General features: G+C 31.4%; 2 protein-coding genes across 3 annotated transcripts in view; one reads left to right on the top strand and one right to left on the bottom strand.

The window, feature by feature from the left end:
* LOC136977465 (FERM domain-containing protein 4A-like) overlaps positions 1-24045 on the top strand; it is a 146034-nt gene that overhangs the window by 37514 nt on the left and 84475 nt on the right. The window lies entirely within an intron of this gene.
* LOC136977462 (golgin subfamily A member 6-like protein 26) lies at positions 1672-3412 on the bottom strand. Its single transcript, XM_067272954.1, has 2 exons — positions 2392-3412; positions 1672-1982 (listed from the first exon to the last, which is right to left on the bottom strand). The coding sequence occupies exon 1, from the start codon at positions 3301-3303 to the stop codon at positions 2404-2406; it is 900 nt and encodes a 299-aa protein (XP_067129055.1). The 5' UTR covers positions 3304-3412; the 3' UTR covers positions 1672-1982; positions 2392-2403.

Below are 24045 nucleotides of genomic sequence, written 5' to 3' on the forward strand. Positions count from 1 at the left end.
AAAACGCTCTGATCGTCCAAAATTTACTTCAGAAACTACTTAAATCAGAACTTAGAAAAATTATAAAACAAAGTAGACATGCAAGCCTTGCAACAGATTGTCACAAGAATTGAAATCTGTGATTGGAAAACTAATTTCAAAAACAACGATTTACAAGTATTTGAAGGAGATGCTTATAAAGGAGCCAAACCAGAAAAAGAAACTTCACCCGATAAAAGTTCAAATGAAAAACGATTAGCCTGGGCCAAAAAATGTCTTTTACAACCAAATAATGACATTTTTAGTGACAAAAGTATATTGTGTTTATTTAAATTATGGAGTAAAATGTTTGACGTTTAAAATGCGAAATCAACAGTCGAGATTGCTTAAGAGTGATTAAATTTCTCACTAAAGTTATGGTGTGGAGTTCACCTGATTATAATGGACATGGAAAATTGTGATGTCAAAATATATCTGTAAACACCTTTTTAGCTGCTGGGATTCGCTTTTATTTGGCAAACGTTTTCAGCCTAGTCTAATAGGCCATCCTCAGGCTATATTTTTCTTGAAACATCTTTATCGTTAAATATCGTTCTAAAATAGAATACATGACTGCAAGAATCTAAACCAACCAATAAACAAGATTTAGAAGAAAAACGTACAAAAATTTGGTCTGAAATTAGTCTTGAACAATATCAATTACTTACTGATAGTATGCCAAAATGAATAAAATCTATAATTCATAATGCAAAAGATTTAACCAACTGTTACAATAAAATATTCTAAACTTTTGAACTCGACTTCAAATATTTAACTTTTTATTATCATTCAATTAAATTAAAAATTATGATTCTAACACTTTATTTTCGAAATTAACTCTTTTAATGTGAGAATATAGCTAAAAGACCAAGCTAAATATCCTCTTATTTAATTATTTCGCTTAGTTATTGTCATTCATGGGTTGCACTTTGTGATGGATTTAAATTATTCTACACGTAACTGACTGTAAATAGCATTATTGAAGTAGCGGCTACAATGACTATCCGAAATATGTCAGAATTTTGTTGATGATAACCCCAAATTATCAGTAGTAAATAGACTTAATGATGTGGAACAACATACAAGAATTTAGCCAACGTCCCATTCACTCCACTTTTGCTGAAAACTGCTAGAAATGCACGCAGTCAATATAAGGAAGCAATGCAAACGAAGAAAGTTGAGGTAGAAGAACAAAAGAAGGAAATATAAAAGAAAGAACACGCAAAGGGAGGCAGAAAAGAAACAAAGCGATCTTCAGTAAAACTTAGAACAAGGTCAGGAATTTATAAAGAAAACAAATAAACACTTCCAGAAGGAAACTTAAAATATAAAGATACAAGCTATACCGTGTATTCTGCAAACTTGAAGTGAAATTGTTAATAATTTCAGTACACAAAGAATGTAAATATCAGAATTGCTGATTTTGTGAAAAATAAAAAGAAAGTTCTTTATGCTGCAGTTAGTAACGAATAAGCATTAGAATAGGCTTGATAATTTTTTTCAAAGATTGTAATAAAAGTTAGCATTCTTTAACTAATATTTTAGTAGGCCCTAAACAAAAGCCACTATTTTATACATTATACATGTATCTGTTGAATAGACTACCCCAGTGATTTTCAACTTATCGAGGTAATGTCCGCATAAAATTGGGACAAAAGATCTATTCCCCAGTGTGGCCCAATTAAGCCTAATCTGCTGTATTAACAAAGACCTTGTATTCGTTTGTCCCTTTATCGTTTCTCTGAAAAGGTTCCAATATTATCTAGGAATACAATTTTATCATTCTGTGGTGACCGTTATACCTGTAGGCGATTTTAGTTGTACACAATTGGAATCTTAATTTTCCCCTTTATTCTAATTAAATTAAGTTGTTTGTACCTGTAATCCTCTTTCTTTGCCGTTTCAGACAGGTTTCCGGCCAAATAGAAATAATGGTTAGTTTTTCCCTTTATGAAAATTCTGTACTAGAAGTGGATCGATAAGAAATTTTAGTGAATTGAAAATTCAGGAACAATTTTCCACACTAAATGAATAATAAAATTCTGTTATATCTATTAGCATTTATGAATATTTTAAATAAATATATTTAATAAAACATTAAACTTTTATATCTGAAATATTTTTACTAATTTTAAATTTAAACGTTATAAATGCTGCATAATTAATAATAAAGGTTCATTCATGTTATCATGATAACCCCCGTTATTAAATACTGCATTTTATAATATAGAAAAATTAATTGAAATCAATTTATAAAAATGTATTTTATACTTTTTATAAAAAAACAATATAACAAATATATTTACATGAATATACGTTTAACATTTAAAAAACATTTGAAAATGATTAAAAACGTGAATAACAAACACTTACGCCAGTTAAAATTTACAATTCCATTTGGCTATCCGTCTGAGTAGAAGTTTCACTTCTTTTATCACCACTAGTCGGAGCCACTCTCTTAGCAACCGCCTCAACTACCATGGACATTATTTGACGTTCGTGGTTCCACTGTTTTTCTTTCAATTGTAATTTCATCTGAAACCATTTCTCGCGAGCTTCCTCTCCCTTACATATCCTCATTTCCATCAACTCACGCTCTTGCAACAGTCTCTTTTCCTCTAATTTTAGGAAACGTTCTTCGATTTGGCGTTGATGACTTAAAAGTTCAGTTAGTGTTCTTTCTATACGATTAGCGCTTCGCTTACCTTTAGACAGTTTTACTTTCTCCTCCGCCGGTTTCTCTTGCTCTCGTCGTACCTCCTCTTGGGCATTCGATACAGTTTCTTGAACTTCCATCTCATCTGATGGTTCTACTATAATCTCCGGCTGTGGTTCGATTTCTTTCTTGATTTCATTTGGCTTTATAGTTTCGCATACAGTAATTTCCGGAAGTGTCGAAGTACTCGTTTTTCTTCCAGATAAAATATCATCCAGTTCATCGAAATACTTACATTTAAATCGTTCGTGCTCTCCGCACTGTTTCATTTTATCGCTACTGATTCGATATTCACGTTTTAAACACTTAAGCTTGTCTCGAACCTGGCTAGCGGTTCTAAGAATCCCGTGGCGACACAGTTCGTCGGATAACCAAGCAAACACGCGACTGTTGCGTTTCGTACCGTCTAATTCTTGTTGAACTTTACCGTTACTCCACAAGTCCAAAAGTGTCTTCACCTCGTGGTCTTCCCAAAAGCGAGTACGAAGGTCATTGGCATGTTCGCACGAAGACATAGCCCCGCTGAAATAAACGTCCAAGATAGTCTGTTCCTGAATGGCGAATGTCATTGGATACGTGGTTGCCAGGCGACCGGTTCCGGGAATCACTCAGCGTCGGGTATTTCCGGAACAGGTTCCCAGGGTCTCAAATTTCCGGGAAGTACACGACAAAATCTCTAGCAAAACTTCCCTCTGATATTTCTGGATACTTATTTTCAGCATTCTCTTTTTACTTAGATAATTTAATCAATAAAAGAAAAATTAAGCTACTTTTATGGCTTATTATTGCTCAAAATAATTTCTATCTTATAGTAAAAGATTTTAATAGGTTATAGATTTATTAAAATTGTTTTTAAAATATCCTAAGTAAGTTTTAAATGGCAAATTTTATAAAAATTTAGGAATTATTTATGAGTAATTTAATTAAATTAATATATTAATACAATTAACTTAACAGAAATAATTCTTAATTGGAGAATTATCATATTTGAAAAATATTCAATAGTAATTAGTAAAATTAATTGAAAGATTAACCATCATCAGTAAAGTATTTATTATTCTACAGACTTCAATTCTGTGTATAAATTTAAATAATAAAAAGCATTATTTTTACGAAAATGTTGTTGAGATTTCGCTTGTTACGTTTATTTTGAATTGATTTACGTGATTTTTATCCTTTAGTATATACGGTATATCCAATGATGATTTTCTCTTTAACTAGAAAAAAAGCTTATCAAATTCGAACGAATTTGACATGATAAATATGTCATATATTCTTGTGATGAGATCGTTTTACTTTTAGGACGATTCGGTACCGGAAACGGAAGTTGTTATCAGTTTTTGTCTTTCGTTCGTGTTTCAACTCTTTTCGCGTCGTGACGTATGCCATTTATAATTAATCATGTCTGTATCGAAGTATGTGATATACCAGTCGGTATATTATTTGCTGTCAGATGCAATGTATCAATATCACATCCAAGACAACAATAGAACAGGTTGTATTTCATTCACTTTTATGATATATCACATCGTATTACCTATTCCTGGAGAAAGTTGTGAGATGACCAATCCAAGAACTTTTTATTTCATTTGTTTAATTTGTAAAGTTAAGAAACTTTACCGTATGATTTACTTGTAAAATTTTTTCATTACGAAAAATTTCAATTGAATGTTGTATTAAGAAGTTTAATAATTATTAACATACGTTTTATTTATAAATAAATATGTCCGGCATGATATTAAGATCTATCCATTAACTTTGTAGATAAAAGACGATATTTATATTTTTATCTAATTAAATAATTTGGTTACATTAATTAATTGTCTAATTAAAACTAGAATAAATCGACATTTATTCAAACTTTATGCTAATATCGAAAATGATCGTAAACAGTTTAATATAAACGTTAAACTAGACAAAAGAAATACCAAGCGTCATCGAATAATTTAAATGGTTAAGACTGCTTATATGTTGAAAATGAACGATCTGCAGGGGGTTCTCTTTGTATTTTTGCACAAAGGATACCCCCTGCTTATTTTAAAATGGTTAAAGTCCGTTCCCCGAAACTCGCCTCCCTGAAATTTACTTCCCTGAATTTTCTTTCCCATGCTTCACTTTCCCGAATTTTCCCTCTCTAAATATTTCTCTCTGGAAGTTTTCATATCTGAATTCAGAGTTATACAAAGTACATAGATAAAAGCTTTATATATTAAGCATTTAATTAATTAGAAATGAAAAAGAATGTACATAATATAAACATCAATGAGTTTTGTTTTTTGTTTTACTTGTTTTGCCCTGCGGGTACTGAGGGCGATATCACTAAATTTAAAAGCGGACTAAGAGGCCGCTTATGCCCCAAATATTTAGAAATTTCTAGTCGTTTTCTTAATTTATAACTACAGTATTTCTGTTTTAAAAGTTTATAACTTCTCATAAAGTACTATTTACTTTATAAATATTCATAAATTTTTGTATATTTATAAGTGTGTATATTTTCATACAATTTATTAATTAATTGGCTTAATTATAAAAATAATTTCGAATAACCATTACAGGGTTTTGCTTAGGGTCTGTGGATTTCTCTATCTCTAAATTAGGGTGACCAGAAGTCCCCGATTTCTGGGCACACTTCGATTTTGCCTATTTTAAATATTTGATTGTAGAATCAGTCTTTCATCAGACCAATTTTATTAACACGCTAATATAATATCAACAAATAAATAAATTTTAAAAACTAACCAAAGTTCAACCAGTTTTAGAACCCATTTTCACTGATTCTGAAATGTGTCCCGGTTGGATTTTAAATGTTATGGTCATTTTGTATTTTGTTTTTCTTGTATAATTCTGTATTAGCTGCAGTGCCGTATCTAGCCATTCCTGTGCCCTGTTGTGCAAGAATTTGCATTTAGACTCCTTTAATTAATTAGATTTTGGATAATAATAAAACAAAATACATGCATTTTGGGCTTCCATTCCAAGTTGACCCTGTGCGATGTACCTGTTGTACCTGCCTAGTTACGGCACTGATTAGCTGTATACTAGATAGGACAGTCATTCTTAAAAAAAAAAAAAAAATTAGTTAAACCTTCGGATTAATCATTATTCAATAGTAGTTGTCTGCTCTCGATGCATCACTGATGAAAAATATCGAAGTTATTTCGAAAATTCTATCATCCTAGAAAACGAAAAACCTTAAATTAAAAAATCTTCAAAAATTAATTAAGAATATAAACCTGTAAACAAAAATATAATAATAATACGAAAAATTTCTTCAATTAATTTTTATTTTACGAAGGAGGATAAATGTATGCAATTCTAAATAAAATGTCTAGTTAGTTGTCGATAAATTCTTATAAATATTCATGAATTGACTGTTTTAAGAATTCAATAGAATACGAAATTGGAAATAAAGCAATCGATATTTATTAATTGTGACAAAGCAAATAAAATGGGAACAGCTATTAAGAGAGACATTAAGAAACATTACTTTAAAGAAGTTTTAGAATTAATTTTTAAGTATTATCATTTAGACGTATAAACAAGTAATATCTATCAGTGGTTTACAATCTGATTAAACTCCTATATCCTGTTAGAAAATTATCATCATTAGCGTAGCCAAATTGGGCCTTGAGGATATAGTCCCAAAAGAATACTTTTAGTAAAAAAGAATTAAAAATTTTATTTCTTTAAACTCAGTTTTAATTTAAATATTATACTGATAAAAAGTTTTTGTCGTGAAATTGACAATTTCAAATTTGTTTTGTTATTTTGACGTTTAAATCAATAAATTATATGAAACACTACTATAATTTAAATTATCGTTAGCCTCTATTACACCAGTTAATATGCTAGTATACTATTCAGCTGATCAAATTACATAAATTTTATACTTGATATCATGTTGATAACAAATACTCCTAATCTATTTTAATGATCAGTATTAATACAAAATGAATGAATGAATGACTTATAAAGATATATATTATTTAAATTGTTTAATTTACTACAGTATAAATATGCGAAAGCAGGAACTTGATTAAGCGGAAACCTTCCAGAGATGGAAAGTTCAAATATTTTTCATTAAACAGTTACATTAAGCTAACAAATGTTCTCTGAAAATTGGAACACATGAGACGAGGACGGAGTGAAAGGAATCGGGTACTGCAATACAAATATGGGAACTATAGACGCAAAAAGCATGAAACTCGCATGTTTTGTATTTTTTGCATTATAATAAAATAAGAAATAAGCATATTTCGTCAATGTAATAAAATCGAAAATATGCTTAAAGGTTGCTGTAAATTATAAAAAAAGTGAGGGGAGAAAGGAAAAGATAGTGGAAAGCTATACTAACGATAAATGAAATAAAATTTAATTTTTGAGATTGACGAAAAGGAAGAAATCCCATTTGAATATTAACCGCACCTACGCTCTGTGTGACGTGTTCATCGTGTTCATTTATTATTGAAAGTTTGTTTTCTAAAATGCGATGATTGATTGTTCTAGAAATATGAGTGGCGTTTAGATTTAGCTTCCAAAATTAAGATCGGTTTATCCCATTATACTTCCGTTTTTCTGTCTGTGACCCATTGACATACTGTTTCTATAAAAATTGAACTTTGTGCACTTATTTATATGTCAAATGTTTACAATATATGCAGTTATCTCAAATGATAAACATATGTAAATCGTTAAAAACTTATTTTTTTTCATCTAATTCCATAAAAGCATAAAGAAGAATTTTTCAGGGCATTTGCATAGGCAATAGAAAGCAATGAAAAAATGATAAGGTTTTCAGTGACGATGTGAGATACGGAAAAACAAAATAGTTCCGGATTTTGTAGGTTTTACTGTATTATATGTTTATAAAAGCATTATAATGTAACAAACAAACATACAATTTTTATACACTTAATTAGTTTTAGTACATTTATTTTAAATACAGAAACAATTGTTTTATTAGTTTAATAGGTTTTGGGTCGCTAACGGCCAATTGCAACCCCCTGATCTATATTATAATTATAGAATTGTATTAATAATTTCATTCATTAATGCTATCATAGCTGTAATTATTAATTTAAAAATAGAACGTAATTCGGAAACGTTTTACATCCAGTTGTTAATTAATAGTTTATATCAACACGATATTTAAATAACAAAACTATACATGAATATCGAATGATTTTTATCAATAAATACCAATAAAAATTATTTTAATAACTGATATATATGCGTTATTTATTCGTCACCGTTTCAACATGATTATTAATTTAATAATAATAATATTTTTATTTATTATTATTATGAAATGAAAGTTTTGTATTTTATTTCACAAAACATTTAACATATAATAATAATTTAGGTTTATTAAAACAATTCAAAAATATATTTTAAGACTTATATATAAATAAATAAAGTGGGACAAATATTACTAAAAAAATTATAATTAGAAGACAGACAAATTTTTGAGACTGACAATCAATCCGGTCGGTATGTATGATCTTGTGTTCCTGTCATAAGACAAGGAAAAATTATGAAGACTAAAATTTGTGTTTATCTCCTAATTATGATGCCTCTGCAGATGCAATATTCTTTCTCCTTTTCACCAATGATTTCGCTCTGTATGAACTAAGCATTACTATAAATATCATAACTATTCAATGGAGTTCATTGTTCAAGATGATGAATAAATTTCTAAACTTTTCATTTATTAATGAATATAATGCAAATGGTTGAGAGCGAAAAAGTGCGTTTTGTTTTTTGTTTTTTTCACAAGAAAATTAATTTTAAAACCTTTTTCAGTATTAAGATTCACTCAGTAATTCAATGGTAAGATATCAGATCTTGTTTTCTTGCATTTCTCACAGAAATGAATTGGATTTTTGATACAAAGCACCATATAGGTTTACTATTAACTCTATGGTCCGTGGTATTCGATTTTTTCAGATGGATTTTTTCCTGTATTAAATCATTCCAGTATAGATTTGAATTGACTATTATGGGTGCATATACGGATTAATCACGAATTGATAAGCTGACCATGCAGTATCTATCGATCTTTCCCAGACTTTCTATCTGATATCTTTTCGCTATTTTCTTAATGTTTATATTTCTCATATAATTGAATACATTAAAAAATTTCAGAAAATTCTTTATGTCCGTTAAAATAATCAGCAGTGAAATTTTAATACTCGGATGATCTTGAAACTTTCTGTTAATATATGATTAAATAGTTTTCTAATTAGCTAGATGATCATATAAGATACCCGTCTAAGATCGCGAGGGATCCAGATATTTCATATTTCATATATTCCAGAATCTCAATTTTGTAATGAATCTTAAGAATCCGGGTGTAGTTTTCTCATCTCTGACCTTGATTGGTCGACGTTATTGAGGTCAAACTCGCCCATAGAGCAAAACAGAGTCGTATAATCTATAAAGAACTTGTGCTTCTCGTTAATACATTTATCAAAACTTTTTTAGGTTTGACTTTCATTCATTGGTGAATAGGGGAGAGCGGGGCTATTGTGACAATGCTTATAACTTTTTCTTGAGTCTGATAGTACTGAATGTCGTCATTGCAACATTCTATGTATCCCGCTTAATATTGCATGTGAAGTTAGGGAGAAAATATTGAGAAGCATTGAAGTTATACTAATTAATGTGTTTTAGGATCGAAAAGTAAAATTGGTTGATAGTTTTAAGTAGGATTTGTTAAAGCATATGATGATATAAGTTTAAATAATTGATTTAAGGTGCATCCCATAAATATAACGGCACAACTTGTTATGCAAATAAAAGCTAAACTAATTATCATATAACAAAAGCAATTTAATTTGGAGGTAGTTACAGCTTACAAATAAACATACTAAAAAATCATGTAATTATCAATGTATTGTTTAACAACTTAACAATAAATTAATTTAAATCAAAATCACGTTTCTCGCTGTCCCAAAAATATAAAGGCAGGTTCAAGTTTCTAACAGTAGAGATCATATACTAATACAGTATAACTGCCACGTATTTCAAATGTTTATTTCTGTTACGTATTGATGTAAATGAGTTCTTTTTCATCACGGGACGTGCAAAACCCTTAACAGATGTTGGAAAAGGCAAGATTTCAGCTTTGAGATGAAAATTACTCAGCAAGAGCAATTGCAAAGAAAATTAACCAATCCCCGACTGTAATTGACAATTTCATAAAGCTTGGAGACAAATACAGACCAAGAAGTCAACAGGTCGTCCTTCAAAGCTTACAAATAGAGGAAAACAGTATTTTGAGGGAAATCAAAAGAAACTAAATATCTTTACGAAAACTAGCATAAAAACCAGAGTTTAATGTATCAAAATCTACAATTGGAATAATTGTTAGTTTATGTCAGCATCTCATCTATAAGAAGAAAAAGCCTGCACCATCACTAACCCCTATCTATGAGCAAAAGCGCTTGCAGTAGGCACAGGAGAAAATGGGATAGACAAACACATGGAAGCATATCATCTGGAGTGACGGAAAGTTTAATTTCGATGAATCAGGTGGTTGGACTTGTTATTGGTATGATTTAGGGGCGAGGAAGAAATATTTTCAAAACAGCAACAAAGCGGAGGCTCAGTGATTGTATAGCGTGGGATTAGTAGATTTGGCAAGACAAATATTGCATTCCTCAGTGGCCAAATGATTGCAAATCATTATCAAAACATGGTAGAAAGTTAGCTTTTGCTTTGGGCTGATATAATTGCTGGAAATCGTTGGTTTTTCTAACAAGATAATGCTCCTATCCACAGCTAAATCATCTTACGAGTGGTTTTTAAGTAATGGAATCCCTGTTATTGATTGGCCAGCTCGTTCTCCAGATTTCAATCCAATGGAAAACCTCTGGGGAATCTTAGCTAGAGCTGTATATGCTAATGGATACTAATATAACAGTGTAGATGAGTTAAAACATGCAATTAACATCCATTGGGAAGAAATAACTACAGCAGTTCTTCAAAAACTTATACAATCAATGCCAGACCGTATCTACAAAGTTATAATGAAAAAGTGGAAATGTATTGGTTATTAATTGATTATTATTAAAGATTTGTAACAATACTTTCTACTGATCTAGTGATTATGTCTTTAGGCCAGGAACACACATGCGTAAAATTGTGGCAGAAAACTGAATCAGAAATCAGCTTTCAGTTCAGTTTCTGTTTTACGCTTTTATGCCAGAACACGCATACATAAAATTCTGGCCGAATAGGAAACACCATTGCCACTAACAGTTCTAATTTTATTAATTTTTTTCCTCTCATATATCTATCCCTTTGTACCTTCCATTTTTTCTCCGCTTCCTCTGCTATAATATAGAAAATTTAAATTAATACACTTGTATTCCGAATTCAAATAAAGAACGTGTGATCTAAATCTAGGCCTATATATCGATTCTACTAGACCCACCTGTTATTTGAAATTTTGCACCTATAGCCATCCACAAACGTTGTTTAAATAGTGTCTTTATACGTGACACTGATGTGGTCGAACGGATTCAATAAACCCCTCTATTTCATTTATTTTTCGTTTTTTCGAGACCGTCACATATCCCTCATTGCCGCCATTGTTAGAATAAAAACCACGTGTCTACTTTGACCTCACAGAAAAGACTTCTCTTTATTGGAGGAATTTTGGCGTAAAAAGTAGAGACATGCTCTACGCTTTTTTCAGTTCTGTTTCAGGCAAAATTTCAGAAAAATTTTTACGCTTTCTGTTTTATGTTAGATTTTACGCATGTGTGTTCCTGGCCTTACAGTGAAACCTCGGTTTTCATCGATTTTTTTTCGTGAAAAATTTGTCTCGGATTTCGTCAGTGTGCCCACGCGACCTCGCCGAAATCAGTGGGCGACTCACGTTCTCCTCTGCAGTATGGCGTTGTTTCTCGTTGTGCAAGTGCAAGCATTAACCCGCACGTCTAGCGAAACAATTCGATTGCTTTCGTTTCCTGCTTGTCGTGGTGGCTCGTGTCTCGTTAGGATTGGTCGAATCTGGACCAATAGTGATCGTCCCGTACAATCCGTTGGATTTGAATGAGCGGCGGATTTGACAGAGAGCTACAGACGACCGGGGACTCTGATTGGAGGACCGCCGGCCACTGGTGCGCATATATAAGAACAGTTTAGGCAGGAAAATGGAAGCGGTTTTCGTCTGGTTAAAGAGAAGGCGTCGTCTCGCCACGACAGAGCGTGATTCCCGAAAGTGTTACTTTTTTTTTTTTTTAACTCTTTCCGCCCTGTGGGCACTAAGAGGGCCGCTTTTAGTAGGCCCATTATGAGTTCGGCCAGGCTCACAATGGGGCGACCGGGTGGTGAGGGACGGGGCCCGACATATCCGAACGGACCACCCCCGAAAAATTCCTGGGGATTATTCGACCCGTTCGGATTCGCCCAAAAGTGTTAGTGCATCGTAAGGTGTTTTTTTAAAACGAAATTATATGTGATACGAACAATTAGCAATCATCGGCACTTTGGTTTCGGTCGCAATTTTTTGCTCATCAAGTTTAGTAACTTGACTCTGTTAGCTCCATCATGGGACCGAAGAAAGTTTCCAGAGCCAGCAGGCCTTTGAAGAAGAAGGCGAAGAACACGATTGAATTGAAAAAGGAAATCATAGAAAAATATGAGAGCGGCATTAAGATTGCTGAAATCAGCCGCATTTACGAGAAGTCGCCATCCACAATAAGTTCCATTGTGTCCAAAAAGGAAACGATAAAGGAGGCTAATGTAGCGAAAGGCGTAAATGTATTAACGAAATAGAGATCTCAAACAATTGAAAATGTTGAACAGTTATTATTAACTAGCAGATAGGCCCGGCGTTGCTCGGGCAAAAGTAATGATAGCGAAGATTAAGATTATTACGTTATAGTCACAGAAGAAAGAGAGTAATTTCATCAAGAAACTAAATATTTTTAATAAAAGGTCGAATTTGAAAATCGAATATTGTAATATTGTTCGATTTTCACGACGTGTTCTGATTATATCGTTCGATTTTCATCGAATGTTCTAAAGAAGAAAAGTCGAGAAAAACCGAATTAATCTGTTTAAATTTGAAAATCGAATATGTTCTAACATATTACTTTTTTTTTTTCCTCCAGCGCCCGTAAATCTTGCACGTCGCCTTCTCTTGTTCTCCATTGTTACTTAACACTTCTATTGATACTTAAAACTTCCATTGTTGATGGAAGTGTTAAGCCTTAATCCTGTCCCTCTCCCCGTGGGGAGAAATTTCGAAAAATCAGTGTGGTTTTGACAGTGTCACTTCTTAGTGTGCGTTTTTGTGACGTACCGTAACTATGTACCAAATTTCAACTTTCTACTCTTAACCGTTTGGGCTCTTAACATTTCCATTGTTACGTAACACTTCCATTGTTAACACTTCCATTGTTGACACTTCCATTATTACTTCATACTTCCATTGTTGCTTCACACTTCCATTGTTACTTAACACTTCCATCGATGATGGAAGTGTTAAGACTTAATCCTGTCCCTCTCCCCCGTGGGGAGGAATTTCGAAAAATCCCTTCTTAGTGTGCGTTCTCGTGACGTACCCTAACTGCGTACCAAATTTCAACTTTCAACTCCTAACCGTTTAGGCACGTCTCGATAATGTATATAGAAGCTTTAATCCTGTCCCTCTCCCCCGTGGAGAAGAATTTCGAAAAATCCCTTCTTAGTGTGCGTTTTCGTGATGTACCCTAACTGTGTACCAAATTTCAACTTTCAACTCCTAACCGTTTGGGCTCTGCGCTGATTATTATTATGTTGGGTTAAGTGAGATATACTCGGTTAACACCGGTGGCTGTGTACTATGCCGGACCAAAGTCAAGGCATAGTAACCAAAACAGAAATTAAAAAAGTGTATCAGTGTGTGTGTGTCTGTATTCAGGAATTTTCTCACAATATGACATGTATTCAATATAGTGGCCTTCTGTAGTGTGATGTATGTGTTTCTATTCAATTCTAATGTGCCCAGGCTTTTGTGTAGTGTGTGTGGTATGACACCTGTAGAGGAGAGAACAACAGGTACAATAAGCACCCTATCCATCCTCCACAGATGCCTTATTTCCTGGGCGAGTTCTGTGTACTTGCTAATTTTTTCAGTGCATGCGTTTTGTATATTGTGAGTGTTTGGAATGGATATGTCTATAATGTATGTGATTTTATTGTGTTTGTCAATGAGTGTGATGTCTGGTCTGTTGTGGTAAATTGTTTTATCTGTGATTATGGCTCTGTCGTAGTACATTTTGTGCGTGTTGTTTTCCAATACTGTCTGTGGAATGTATTTGTAGTATGGTTCGTGGATGTCTACTAATTTGTGTTTCTTTGCAAGCTCTTGGTGTATTATATTTGCTACTTGATTATGTCTGTGTAAATAATCTGTCTGTGCCAAGAGCTTGCAACCAGAGGTGATGTGTCATTTGTGTGTTGCATCTTTGAGTATGTGTTTTCTGTAGTTTTTAGTATTTATGACCTGATCCTGTATGGCGATCATGAATCCTTCCGTCTCCCCAAAGAGGCATCCCTGAGCTAACCAGCTGTTTGACGCAGTTTTGTCAACAAAATCCTGGGCCAGATCATAAGGATGCCTGCCATGGAGTGCCTTTCGAGCCCACGATTGCTTAATGGTGTCTATGCTTTTTATATGTTGTGTTGTGTCCATATGATGTGAGTGTAAGTTTAATGGTGTGTTATTCGAGTCTGCTAGAGTTACTGCTTTATGTAATTGTGATGTTTCTTGTTTTTTGTAGAAAAACTCTCGCAGTGACTGTATTTGTTTGTAGTGAAGGTTAACTATGTCAATCAGGCCATGTCCGCCATCTTTACGTGGAAGGGTTAATCTTTCTGTGGCGGATTTAGGATGATGTTGTTTATGCTTAGTAAGTGTTGTTCTTGTTTTCCTTTGGAGTTGCTCAAGATCTGTGTCAGTCCAATGTATAACTCCAAAAGAATATGTGAGTACTGGGATGACATATGTGTTTATTGCTTTAACTGTGTGTTTTGCATTTAACTGTGTTCTGAGAATAGCATTTAACCTACTTTGGTATTCTTTAATTAATCTTTGCTTTATTTGTGTATGTTCTGTTAGTTTGGCCTGTTGGAATCCTAAATACTTGTAGAACTCGCCCTCTTCCATGGATTCAATAATGTCTCCATTTCCAAGTGCAAAATCTTCTTTCTTCAGGATTCCTTTTTCTATGTGAACTGTTTTGCATTTATCTAGGCCAAATTCCATTTGTATGTCCTTGGTGTATGAATGTGTGATTTGTAGGAGTTGATGAAGTTGTTTTTGTGTGGATGCATAAAGTTTTATGTCATCCATGTACATGAGATGTGACAGTGTAAACTGTGTTGTTTTTTCATGTCTGATATTGTAACCATATTGCATGTTGTTTAACATGTTGGATAATGGGTTCAGGGCTAAGCAGAACCAGAGAGGACTCAAGGAATCTCCTTGAAAAATTCCTCGCCTAATAAAAATTTGGTTTGTTTGTATGGAAGTGTTACTAACCCTGAGATGTAGTGTTGTTCTCCAGTGCTGCATAGTGTTTTGAAAGAATGCAATGAGTGATGGATGTATTTTGTACATGTGTAGAATATGTAGCAGCCAACTGTGTGGAACGCTGTCGAATGCTTTTCTGTAGTCTATATATGCCATGTGTATGTTTCTGTGTTGTTTGTGTGCTTGCCGTAGAATGACTGAATCTATGAGTAACTGTTCTTTGCATCCCTTGTGATTTCTACGGCAACCTTTTTGTTGTTCTGTTAGAATGTCGTGTTCTTCAATATGTTTGTATATTTTGTTTGCGATACAGGATGTCAATAATTTGTAAAGTGTTGGAAGACATGTAATTGGTCTGTATTGTGTGGGGTCTGTGGTATTGTTGTTTTTAGGTTTCATGTAGGTGATGCCCTGAGTAAGAAAATTTGGCATGTCCTGTGGATTGATGATAATGTGTGTTAGGTGTTTAGCTAGTTCCTGGTGCAGTGATGTGAACTTTTTGTACCAGAAATTGTGAATGTTGTCTACACCAGGTGTCTTCCAGTTGTGTGTTCTGTTAACAGTGTATTGGAAATCATGTATGTTTATTTCAGCACAGGGCATAGTTGGTATGTTGTGCAAGTTTCTGTTCTCCTCCTCGATCCAGCCTGCATCAGCATTATGCGTGACAGCACTGGACCAAAGAGAAGACCAATATGTTGTGAGTTCTTCTTCTGTTGGTGTGCCACTGTGCTGTGTATCAGTGTTTGCTTTGTTATTAATTTGTCTGTAAAAGAGTTTTTCATTGTTTGTAAATAATTTATTTTGTTGTTTTCGTAGTGTACATGTTTTGTAACGTTTGAGTCTACGTGCTTTGGCAGCAAGTTTTTGTTTTAGTGTATCAATGTATTCTGTAATGTGTGTGTTGTGATGTTCATGTTTTGTATGTGTTTTTATTTTCTTGAAAATGTTTTTGAGCTGTTTCCTTAATTTGGGTGTTATGTTGCTTTTAGTGTATTGTGTCAGCCTGCCTAATTGCTGTCTAATGTCATTTATTTGTATTTCTATTCTTCTCTGCCAAGCAGGCTTGTGATAGTATTGTGTTTTCTGTGTATTTGTCTGTGACTGTACTTTCAGTCCATGGTGTGTCACTACTGTGACTGCCCCAGCATAAACTAATGTATGAATGTCTGCAAGTGTAGAAATTGAATGAATGTAGTGTGGTATTAAGTGAGTGTTTACATAATTTAGTGTTTTTCCTACTTCCTTTGACGTGTTGATTATTATTATTATTATTATTATCAACTCGTCTCGATTATATATATAGATTCGGATCAAAAGCAGTTAGATGGCGATTCTGTTTCGGAGACAATATCGAATAGCATTTAACAGTAATTTCGATCGTTGATTCCAACACTCCTCACCGTCTTTCATACGCGAAGAAGAGTCTTCATAAAGATAAATACCATGTTAAATGTTCATTTATTTATTATATTAGTCTTATATATTCATTTTATGTTCATTTCTTATTGTTTTTAGTATTAAACGCTATATTCATTCTTTAAAAAATGTGTTTTTGGTACGTATTTTGAAGTCTGTAGAACGAATTAATCGGATTTACATTGATTCCTATGGAAAAATTTATCAGTTTTCGTCGGTTTCGGATTTCGTAGATTATTTTCGGACGAATTATCGACGAAAACAGAGGTATCACTGTATATTTTTGGGACAGAGAGAAACGTGATTTTGATTTAAATTAATTTATTGTTAAGTTGTTAAACAATATGATTACATGTTTTTTAGTATGTTTATTTGTAAGCTGTAACTACCTCAAAATTAAATTGGTTTTGATATATGATAATTAGTTTAGCTTTTATTTGCATAACAAGTTGTGCCGTTATATTTATGGGACGCACCTTATGTCTGGACAACAGACTTTCAGGCATTATTTTACAGAAAGCTATGGTTGCTACCATAGCTTTATGCAATACCATAGCAATATGTTGTTGTTACAGAGACAGAAAAAGAAGAAAACGGCGGTTAGGGCTAGTTGTGACACGCTACCAGGTGGCACATTATGACATTGTCACATCTTACTCGTTGATATTAACGTATATTCTTCTTGTTCAGAGGTTTAAGTGGCTAAAGTAGTCAGAAAGATGTATTTTACGGAACTCTTCAATGTATATAGAATGTCTCTACCCTAACGTGTCACAAATGTCTTCTATCCTAGTGCTATTAGACTCGCATAAACTGTATCAACAATGAACCTTATGTATGCCTTAATTGTCAATATGAAATGTGAAGAGAGTAAGGATGGTTATGTTGCAGCCAAATATGCCATCGACTATTTTGATTTATAGATCTTACTCAGTTTAAGTTAACTTTTATTATTCTTAATTTTCATAGTTTACCGTATACTTAGTTTATTATTAGCAAATTTTTATTTTAAAATCGCAGTATGTATTAAGATCTTGTTTATACATTATAACAGGAAAAACATTCCAAATTCACAACAGGTTGTTATATTCGTATGAGTTATTTTTATCTGTTTACAACTTAAGTAAAAGCATTTTTTCTGTTGTTTAATTCTTTGGTCTTTGCAAGCCTTTTGCATTATTGTCACTACTTGCCCCATACATGTCACAACATGCCCCGTGGTTGGGCATATTGTGCAAGTCAGACACTTGTGTAAAATAATAAATTACTCGGAACTATTTAAAACATGCTTAAAAGTTTTATTCTTATATAATGAGGGGAACAATAAGGTATAAAATCCATATAATTTTGCTTTAGAAGTGCAGCTAGTATGTACAGTACATTATATAGAAAATAGTAAAAACTGACAACTAGCTCGGGCGGAGCTAATTCCCCTAATTCAAATTACGTTTTTAATTGAATAGTGTTAGAGGTGACAGCTGTGAGGTTTAATAAATAAAATTGTATGATATTGTACGATTCATACAGAACTTTTTTTTATCTAAAAATAAGTAAGACTCAGAAAAAAAGTCTTGATAGTTACATATATGCAACGATTTCTTTACAATGAAACTTTAAGACGATTATCATTCCAAATTTAATTATAAACGAGTGTCACGCCTTTACAATTCATTGTTATTCCGCAATTCCTTTATATCATTTTTATATATAGTATATAAAAATGATATAAAGGAAATTATATATTATATGCTGTTTTAAACATATCTATTCTTTACATCAAGGGTGTTCCGCGGAACCCTAGGGTCTCGCCAATAAAATCCGTTGGGTCTAGTGATGTATGAATGTGCCAATGTGGATTTGGAATGAGGTGTAATTATTCTATAGTCTCGGATCGAGTCCTCTTATGACGTCCTATATACGTGCTAGAGTTGTTTATAGCTTGGGTACCGATTTATCGGTAATGGAACTAACCGAAATCATGATATAATATTTAACAAGTTAATAAAAAACATAAAAACGGTAAAATTTAATCTAAAATTATGTAAAAAATAACCCGAAAAAGTATCCAACATATAAATAATAATACAATCGTTAAATATGCTTTAAAATGCCTCATTATGTATAGTGTGTTTTAGCGCAATGGTATAGCGTAGAAACGGGCATATCAGTCAGAGAGTATTAGATTTTTGCACTGCGATCGTTTTGTGATAATTTTAAGTATTTTTCATATAAAAATATAGCGTACGTAATACAGGATACGTAAGCCTAATCAGAATTATTGAAAGCATTGTAATAGTTAATACTGAATTAATAAGAGGGCAGTACCACGTATAAAATAAGTAACGAAGTTTTTTTTTTTTTTTTTTTAACTCTTTCCGCCCTGTGGGCACTAAGAGGGCCTCTTTAGTAACGAAGTTTATCAGCAATTACATCAATTTCACTGTATATAGAATACTTTTAAGTAAATGATACAAAAAAGTTTAAAATATTATATATATATATATATATTTCATTTTTATTCATTTAAAAAGTATAATCTAAATAATGTATTATACATATACCTATATTTAATAACGAGTCCAAGAAAGAATAAGTTATTGTTTTGCGTGTGTTATTGTGTAAACTAGTTTCTGATGTTGATGTATTTTGGCCCTGATCCAAATTCATTAAAGACGTTGGTCTGTGAAATAATTTAAGTAACGAAATGTTTTATATACAATTATAGCACAATACAGAACACATGGAAAAACACTCTTCATATGTTCTGTAAAAACTGTAAACACTGATAAAACCACAAATATGGTTTTATCAGAAAACCACGCATTCTTCGCAAAATACCAAAGTTATAAGAACATAGAAATGATCGAAAGAACAAAATGTATAAAACTAACTCGTAGACTTGTTCACTTTTCTTGGAAAATAATTTATTTTTCGGGGGGAAGAACGAAACAGTCTGCTCCAGAATAATTTTTGTAACAGTGTGTTCTGGGAAGGAGATTGTTTTTTTTTTTTTTTTTTTTTTTTTTAATCATGTCTTACAAGTAAGTGTTAAAATAAATGAAAGTCTATTTTACTTTATAAAAGTATAAATCATAATTTATTATATATTAGAATTTTTAAAAATAGACAATTGAAAAACTGAGAGCATTTCTTTTCCTGTCTTGTGTGCGCATCAATGTTTTATATAAGATAATTATATTACTACTTATATCCATTATAAATCGTTTAAATATTTTTCCCTTTATTCTAATTGAATTGATAAAAATGTTAAAAATACGTTAAGATGCACTAGATAAAATTAATTGATTAACAATTTTAATTAAATATGGAATCATCATTATTATTCGCAATCGTTAAAAACGCCGAAAAGTATTTTATATTGACTTAATAATAATGGGAAATTCTTGATAATATTAATATTGCTTTATTATCTGTTTTTAATAATTAATAAACTGGTTTAAAATTTTACTTATACGTTATAATTGTGCATCTATCAGTATAATAATAATAATAATTGAATTTTAATTCAGATTCAAATCACTATTTAATATGGAATGACCAGTGAAATTGTAAGATATTTTATTTGAATGAATTTTTAAAATTATCATCAAATCTAATTCATAAAAGCCAATATTTTATAAATCTAATTCTTACATTCAAGTGAAATAATGTCGGCAAGTTACCCATAAAAAGTCTTTTATTTTAATTAATTTATACAAGGAAATAATTTAAGTAATTATTTCTGGAAATTTCATTCTCTAGTTTATGATTTCTCATTTTTAAAAAGTTGCTTTTCTATATAATAATCGAGAAAATATTAACACGAGTAATGAAGGTTAAACGTCTGATAGCGTAGCATTTCCCACTATCGGAATTGTTTGTAGCTTTAACATTTTCTGAAAATTTTCACTATAAATTGACAAAATGGAGAAAGAAATGAATTCATGTATTAATCATTAAATAATGCATTAATCAATCCTTACATTTATCAAGATTGAAACGGTAATTATTGTCTTAAAATTTGTCGAGTATTGGATTAGCGACATAGTTTGTTTATTTTCGGTAGAGCCTTTTTTAAATTTTAAATATTTTATTAGGTACAGTATGACACGTTTTTTATTTGAATTCCATTAATTCCAATTTGATACGTTTAATTTATTTTAAAAAGATCTAATGCCATTTAATTATGATCTAGGTTGATTAAAATGGCTGTTTGAACCAGATAATTAAAATATTTGAACGAAAGAAGCAATATCATAGGAGAATTATATATAATTAAGTGTATAGCCTTAAAACTATTTATATTTTATTCTTTATTTGCTAGTGTGAGTTTGTTATATCGTAAAAGAAAAATTAATTTTTCTGACACCTTTTCATATATTATTTTCGTGTATAAGTTTTGAGAGATTATTGATATAAATTAAATTTGCTTTTCGCCAGAATCCCTGAACGGCATGAGGCTTTATTCAATCACAATTGGGGAATCAAATCATCTCAGAAAGTCATAGAAATATAAGAATAAAATTAATAAAAACCGACTTTTTTAAAATTAATTTTGAAAAATAAACTATAATTTATCAGTTTATAAGCCTATCATTTTATTTTCCTTTTACGATACAGAGGTACTCAGGTCCAGAAACCCTGCTGACTCTTTTTTTCTGGCTCATTCTCTAGCGAAACTAGTCGGGTATACTGAAATAAATTAATCTAAAGTATTAGAAAGAATCTTCTTATAGGGTAATATATTTACATCAAAGTTTATCGTAGCGTAATTGAAGTGTTTCGCTTTGTTCTGGAATGTGAAACATTATTAAAGATATTTTTATATTGTATTTTAAGAATTTCTAAAATGCATTTCTCTTAAATTGAAAAAACATCATTATTATAATTATTACTATAATAAATTTAAAGTAATTATGTAAGTAAATTTAAAACAAAATCGATTTTAATGCTTCTATAGATTTTTTTTCAAAAGTTTATACAGTAATTAAACTTTATTAAAGATAAATTTAAATCTTAGAATTTTAATATAAAAATTGATACTGTAATATAAAACTTCTACTTTTAAAATTGTTAATTTATACTTTACGCGATTACAGTTAAACATAAGTTCGTCTAATTTTGAAGGTAAATTCCTTTTCATTCACGGGGAATTTACTCCATCATGAAATATGGAGTAGTTGGGATTTCCAAACATTTAAAAGATTACAAAGTAAGTTCTAATATTTTAAATTTTAAACTCATCCCGGAAATTCTTGAAAATTATAAAAATGAGAAATTTTGTATTGTAGTTTTAAACAAATACTGTGTAAACGTTAGTTAGATGTTACGATGATAAATATAACTACTCTTGACAGTTCTATTCTTACATTTGTCTGTACTTAGTTTTAAGCTATGGACGTTGATTATAGTTAACCATGTTCAGCTTTATTCGTATATACGGCAACGTGACCTATGGGCGATCTGCCGAGGGGGGAATGCCTTCTGGGAAGTCTTTTATGGGAAACTGACCTCTATTTAAGTGTTACTAACGTGAAGAAAACCCGGAAAACTCCACGTGGCCAGCCCGTTGGCAATGCGCGAACTTACGACCAGTGTTAAATGACCACTGGGCTTAGTTAACCCTGTCCAAATGGATTATTACTGACACAGATGATGTAGTTGAAGCTGAATCTAAATTTTATTTCCCTGAATCATAGTTCACATTTGAGTTAAACTATTGAACAATCAATTTTATGCATTAAAATTGGTTTTTCTTCGAAATCTTAACTAATCTTAAATTTCCATACCATACAAAGTAATGAAATATTAACGCTTACCATCTATTTGGGAATATTTTATTTATTCCAATCATAACCAACTCTTCTGGAAAAAGGCAGGGTATAAATTAATGTTACAAAACACGTTTAACACGAATTAATTAGTTTTAAGAATTTAATAATTATATTTTAAGAATATATTATGGGACTCAGCGTAAAATACTTACCGAAGTTCAAGTTCGGCTGTAGATTCGTTTAAAGATTCTGAATTATTCTTCTGTCTGAAACTTTTCAAAATGTTGATAATTGTGCAATAAATGAAGTAAAGTATTAACACACTATCACAATATAAACATTTCTGTTTAGATCATAAAACGAACTTTTAATTCTTTCAATTAAATATGAATTTATTTAATTTTAGTCGCATTATAGTTTTTTAAATGGAAAATTAATATTACGTGTGATAATAGCTGATAAAACTCTATTAGATATGGCAGATGAATACCGTGAATTAAAAAACTTGATTCAGATAACTTGATTACTTTTTCTTCAAGAAGTAAATATTCATAGGAATATAAAATTGCTTTTTTTTGTAAAAGTTAACCTGAGCATCAATTTCGCTAAACATTTATATGAATAATCATATTTTATTCAGTTTAACTTCTATTACGTTGACCCACTTATGTCTGTTAAATTAATGATTCAGTAATTCTCTATGTCCAATATTCCATAGATTCTGAGTTAGTATACAGGTTTACCAAAATGTTTAATGACATTAAAGTATTGAAAGTGTGATAACTTCTACATTAAGTACTGCACGTAATGCGTAAGAAGGGATGTGAATTTTAAGCCAAAAATTAGTCGATAAATCATTTGAATTAAATTTGTTTAGTAGCTGTATATATGTTTAATAGGTGGTTGTCTCTTTAATCCGAAAACATTCGGTAGACTAACTTACAGCTAAACAGGCTTAAAACTTTTTTATTGGTTCTTCATCAAATGCATTTCGGACCAGTTTTATGAGTCCTGGTCCCTCATCAGTGCTACAGGAAACCAAAGGTTTTTTATTAACATGGGTGACGCGAGTGCGTACATAATAAGATTTACAAAAAATTCCTTAAAGAACATTTTTAACTAAATACATTTTTTATACCTTTTTAGTTCTTCGTATCCTCCTTATTAACTATACATTTCTCACTGGTATCTATTTTCATATTCGTTTTTAATTCCTATTTTCCCGTGTACTTACAGTAGTACTATAATTATAAAGTTTTCTTATATAAAAAATTTTTTTACAAAGATCTGTGTAACTAATATAGAGTTTTCTAAAAGTAAATACGTACTTACTATACTTACTATTTTTTCCGGATGTATTACAAACATTTTACATCAAATTTTAGTTCTATAAATATATCTTTAAGGCTGTTCGGAAAGCATTGCGCTTTTTACAATACTAGAACGTTCACAGTAGGGTGCCACACATAAAGCTATTAGTCTGTTGCGCTCTCTATTACATAATACCACTGTTGGTCGATTTGCATGCCATTTGACAGATTTACTAAGTTACTATTATTGCTATGTTTTTTTTATTTCTATGTGTTCTT

The sequence above is a fragment of the Centruroides vittatus genome, unplaced genomic scaffold, assembly GCF_030686945.1.
Source record: "Centruroides vittatus isolate TY-2023 unplaced genomic scaffold, ASM3068694v2 contig_459, whole genome shotgun sequence".
Classification (NCBI taxonomy): Eukaryota; Metazoa; Arthropoda; class Arachnida; order Scorpiones; family Buthidae; genus Centruroides; species Centruroides vittatus.

What these genes read in the sequence shown, in the direction of transcription:
- LOC136977462 (XM_067272954.1), bottom strand. Translation starts at nt 3,303, where the DNA reads ATGACATTCGCCATTCAGGAACAGACTATCTTGGACGTTTATTTCAGC.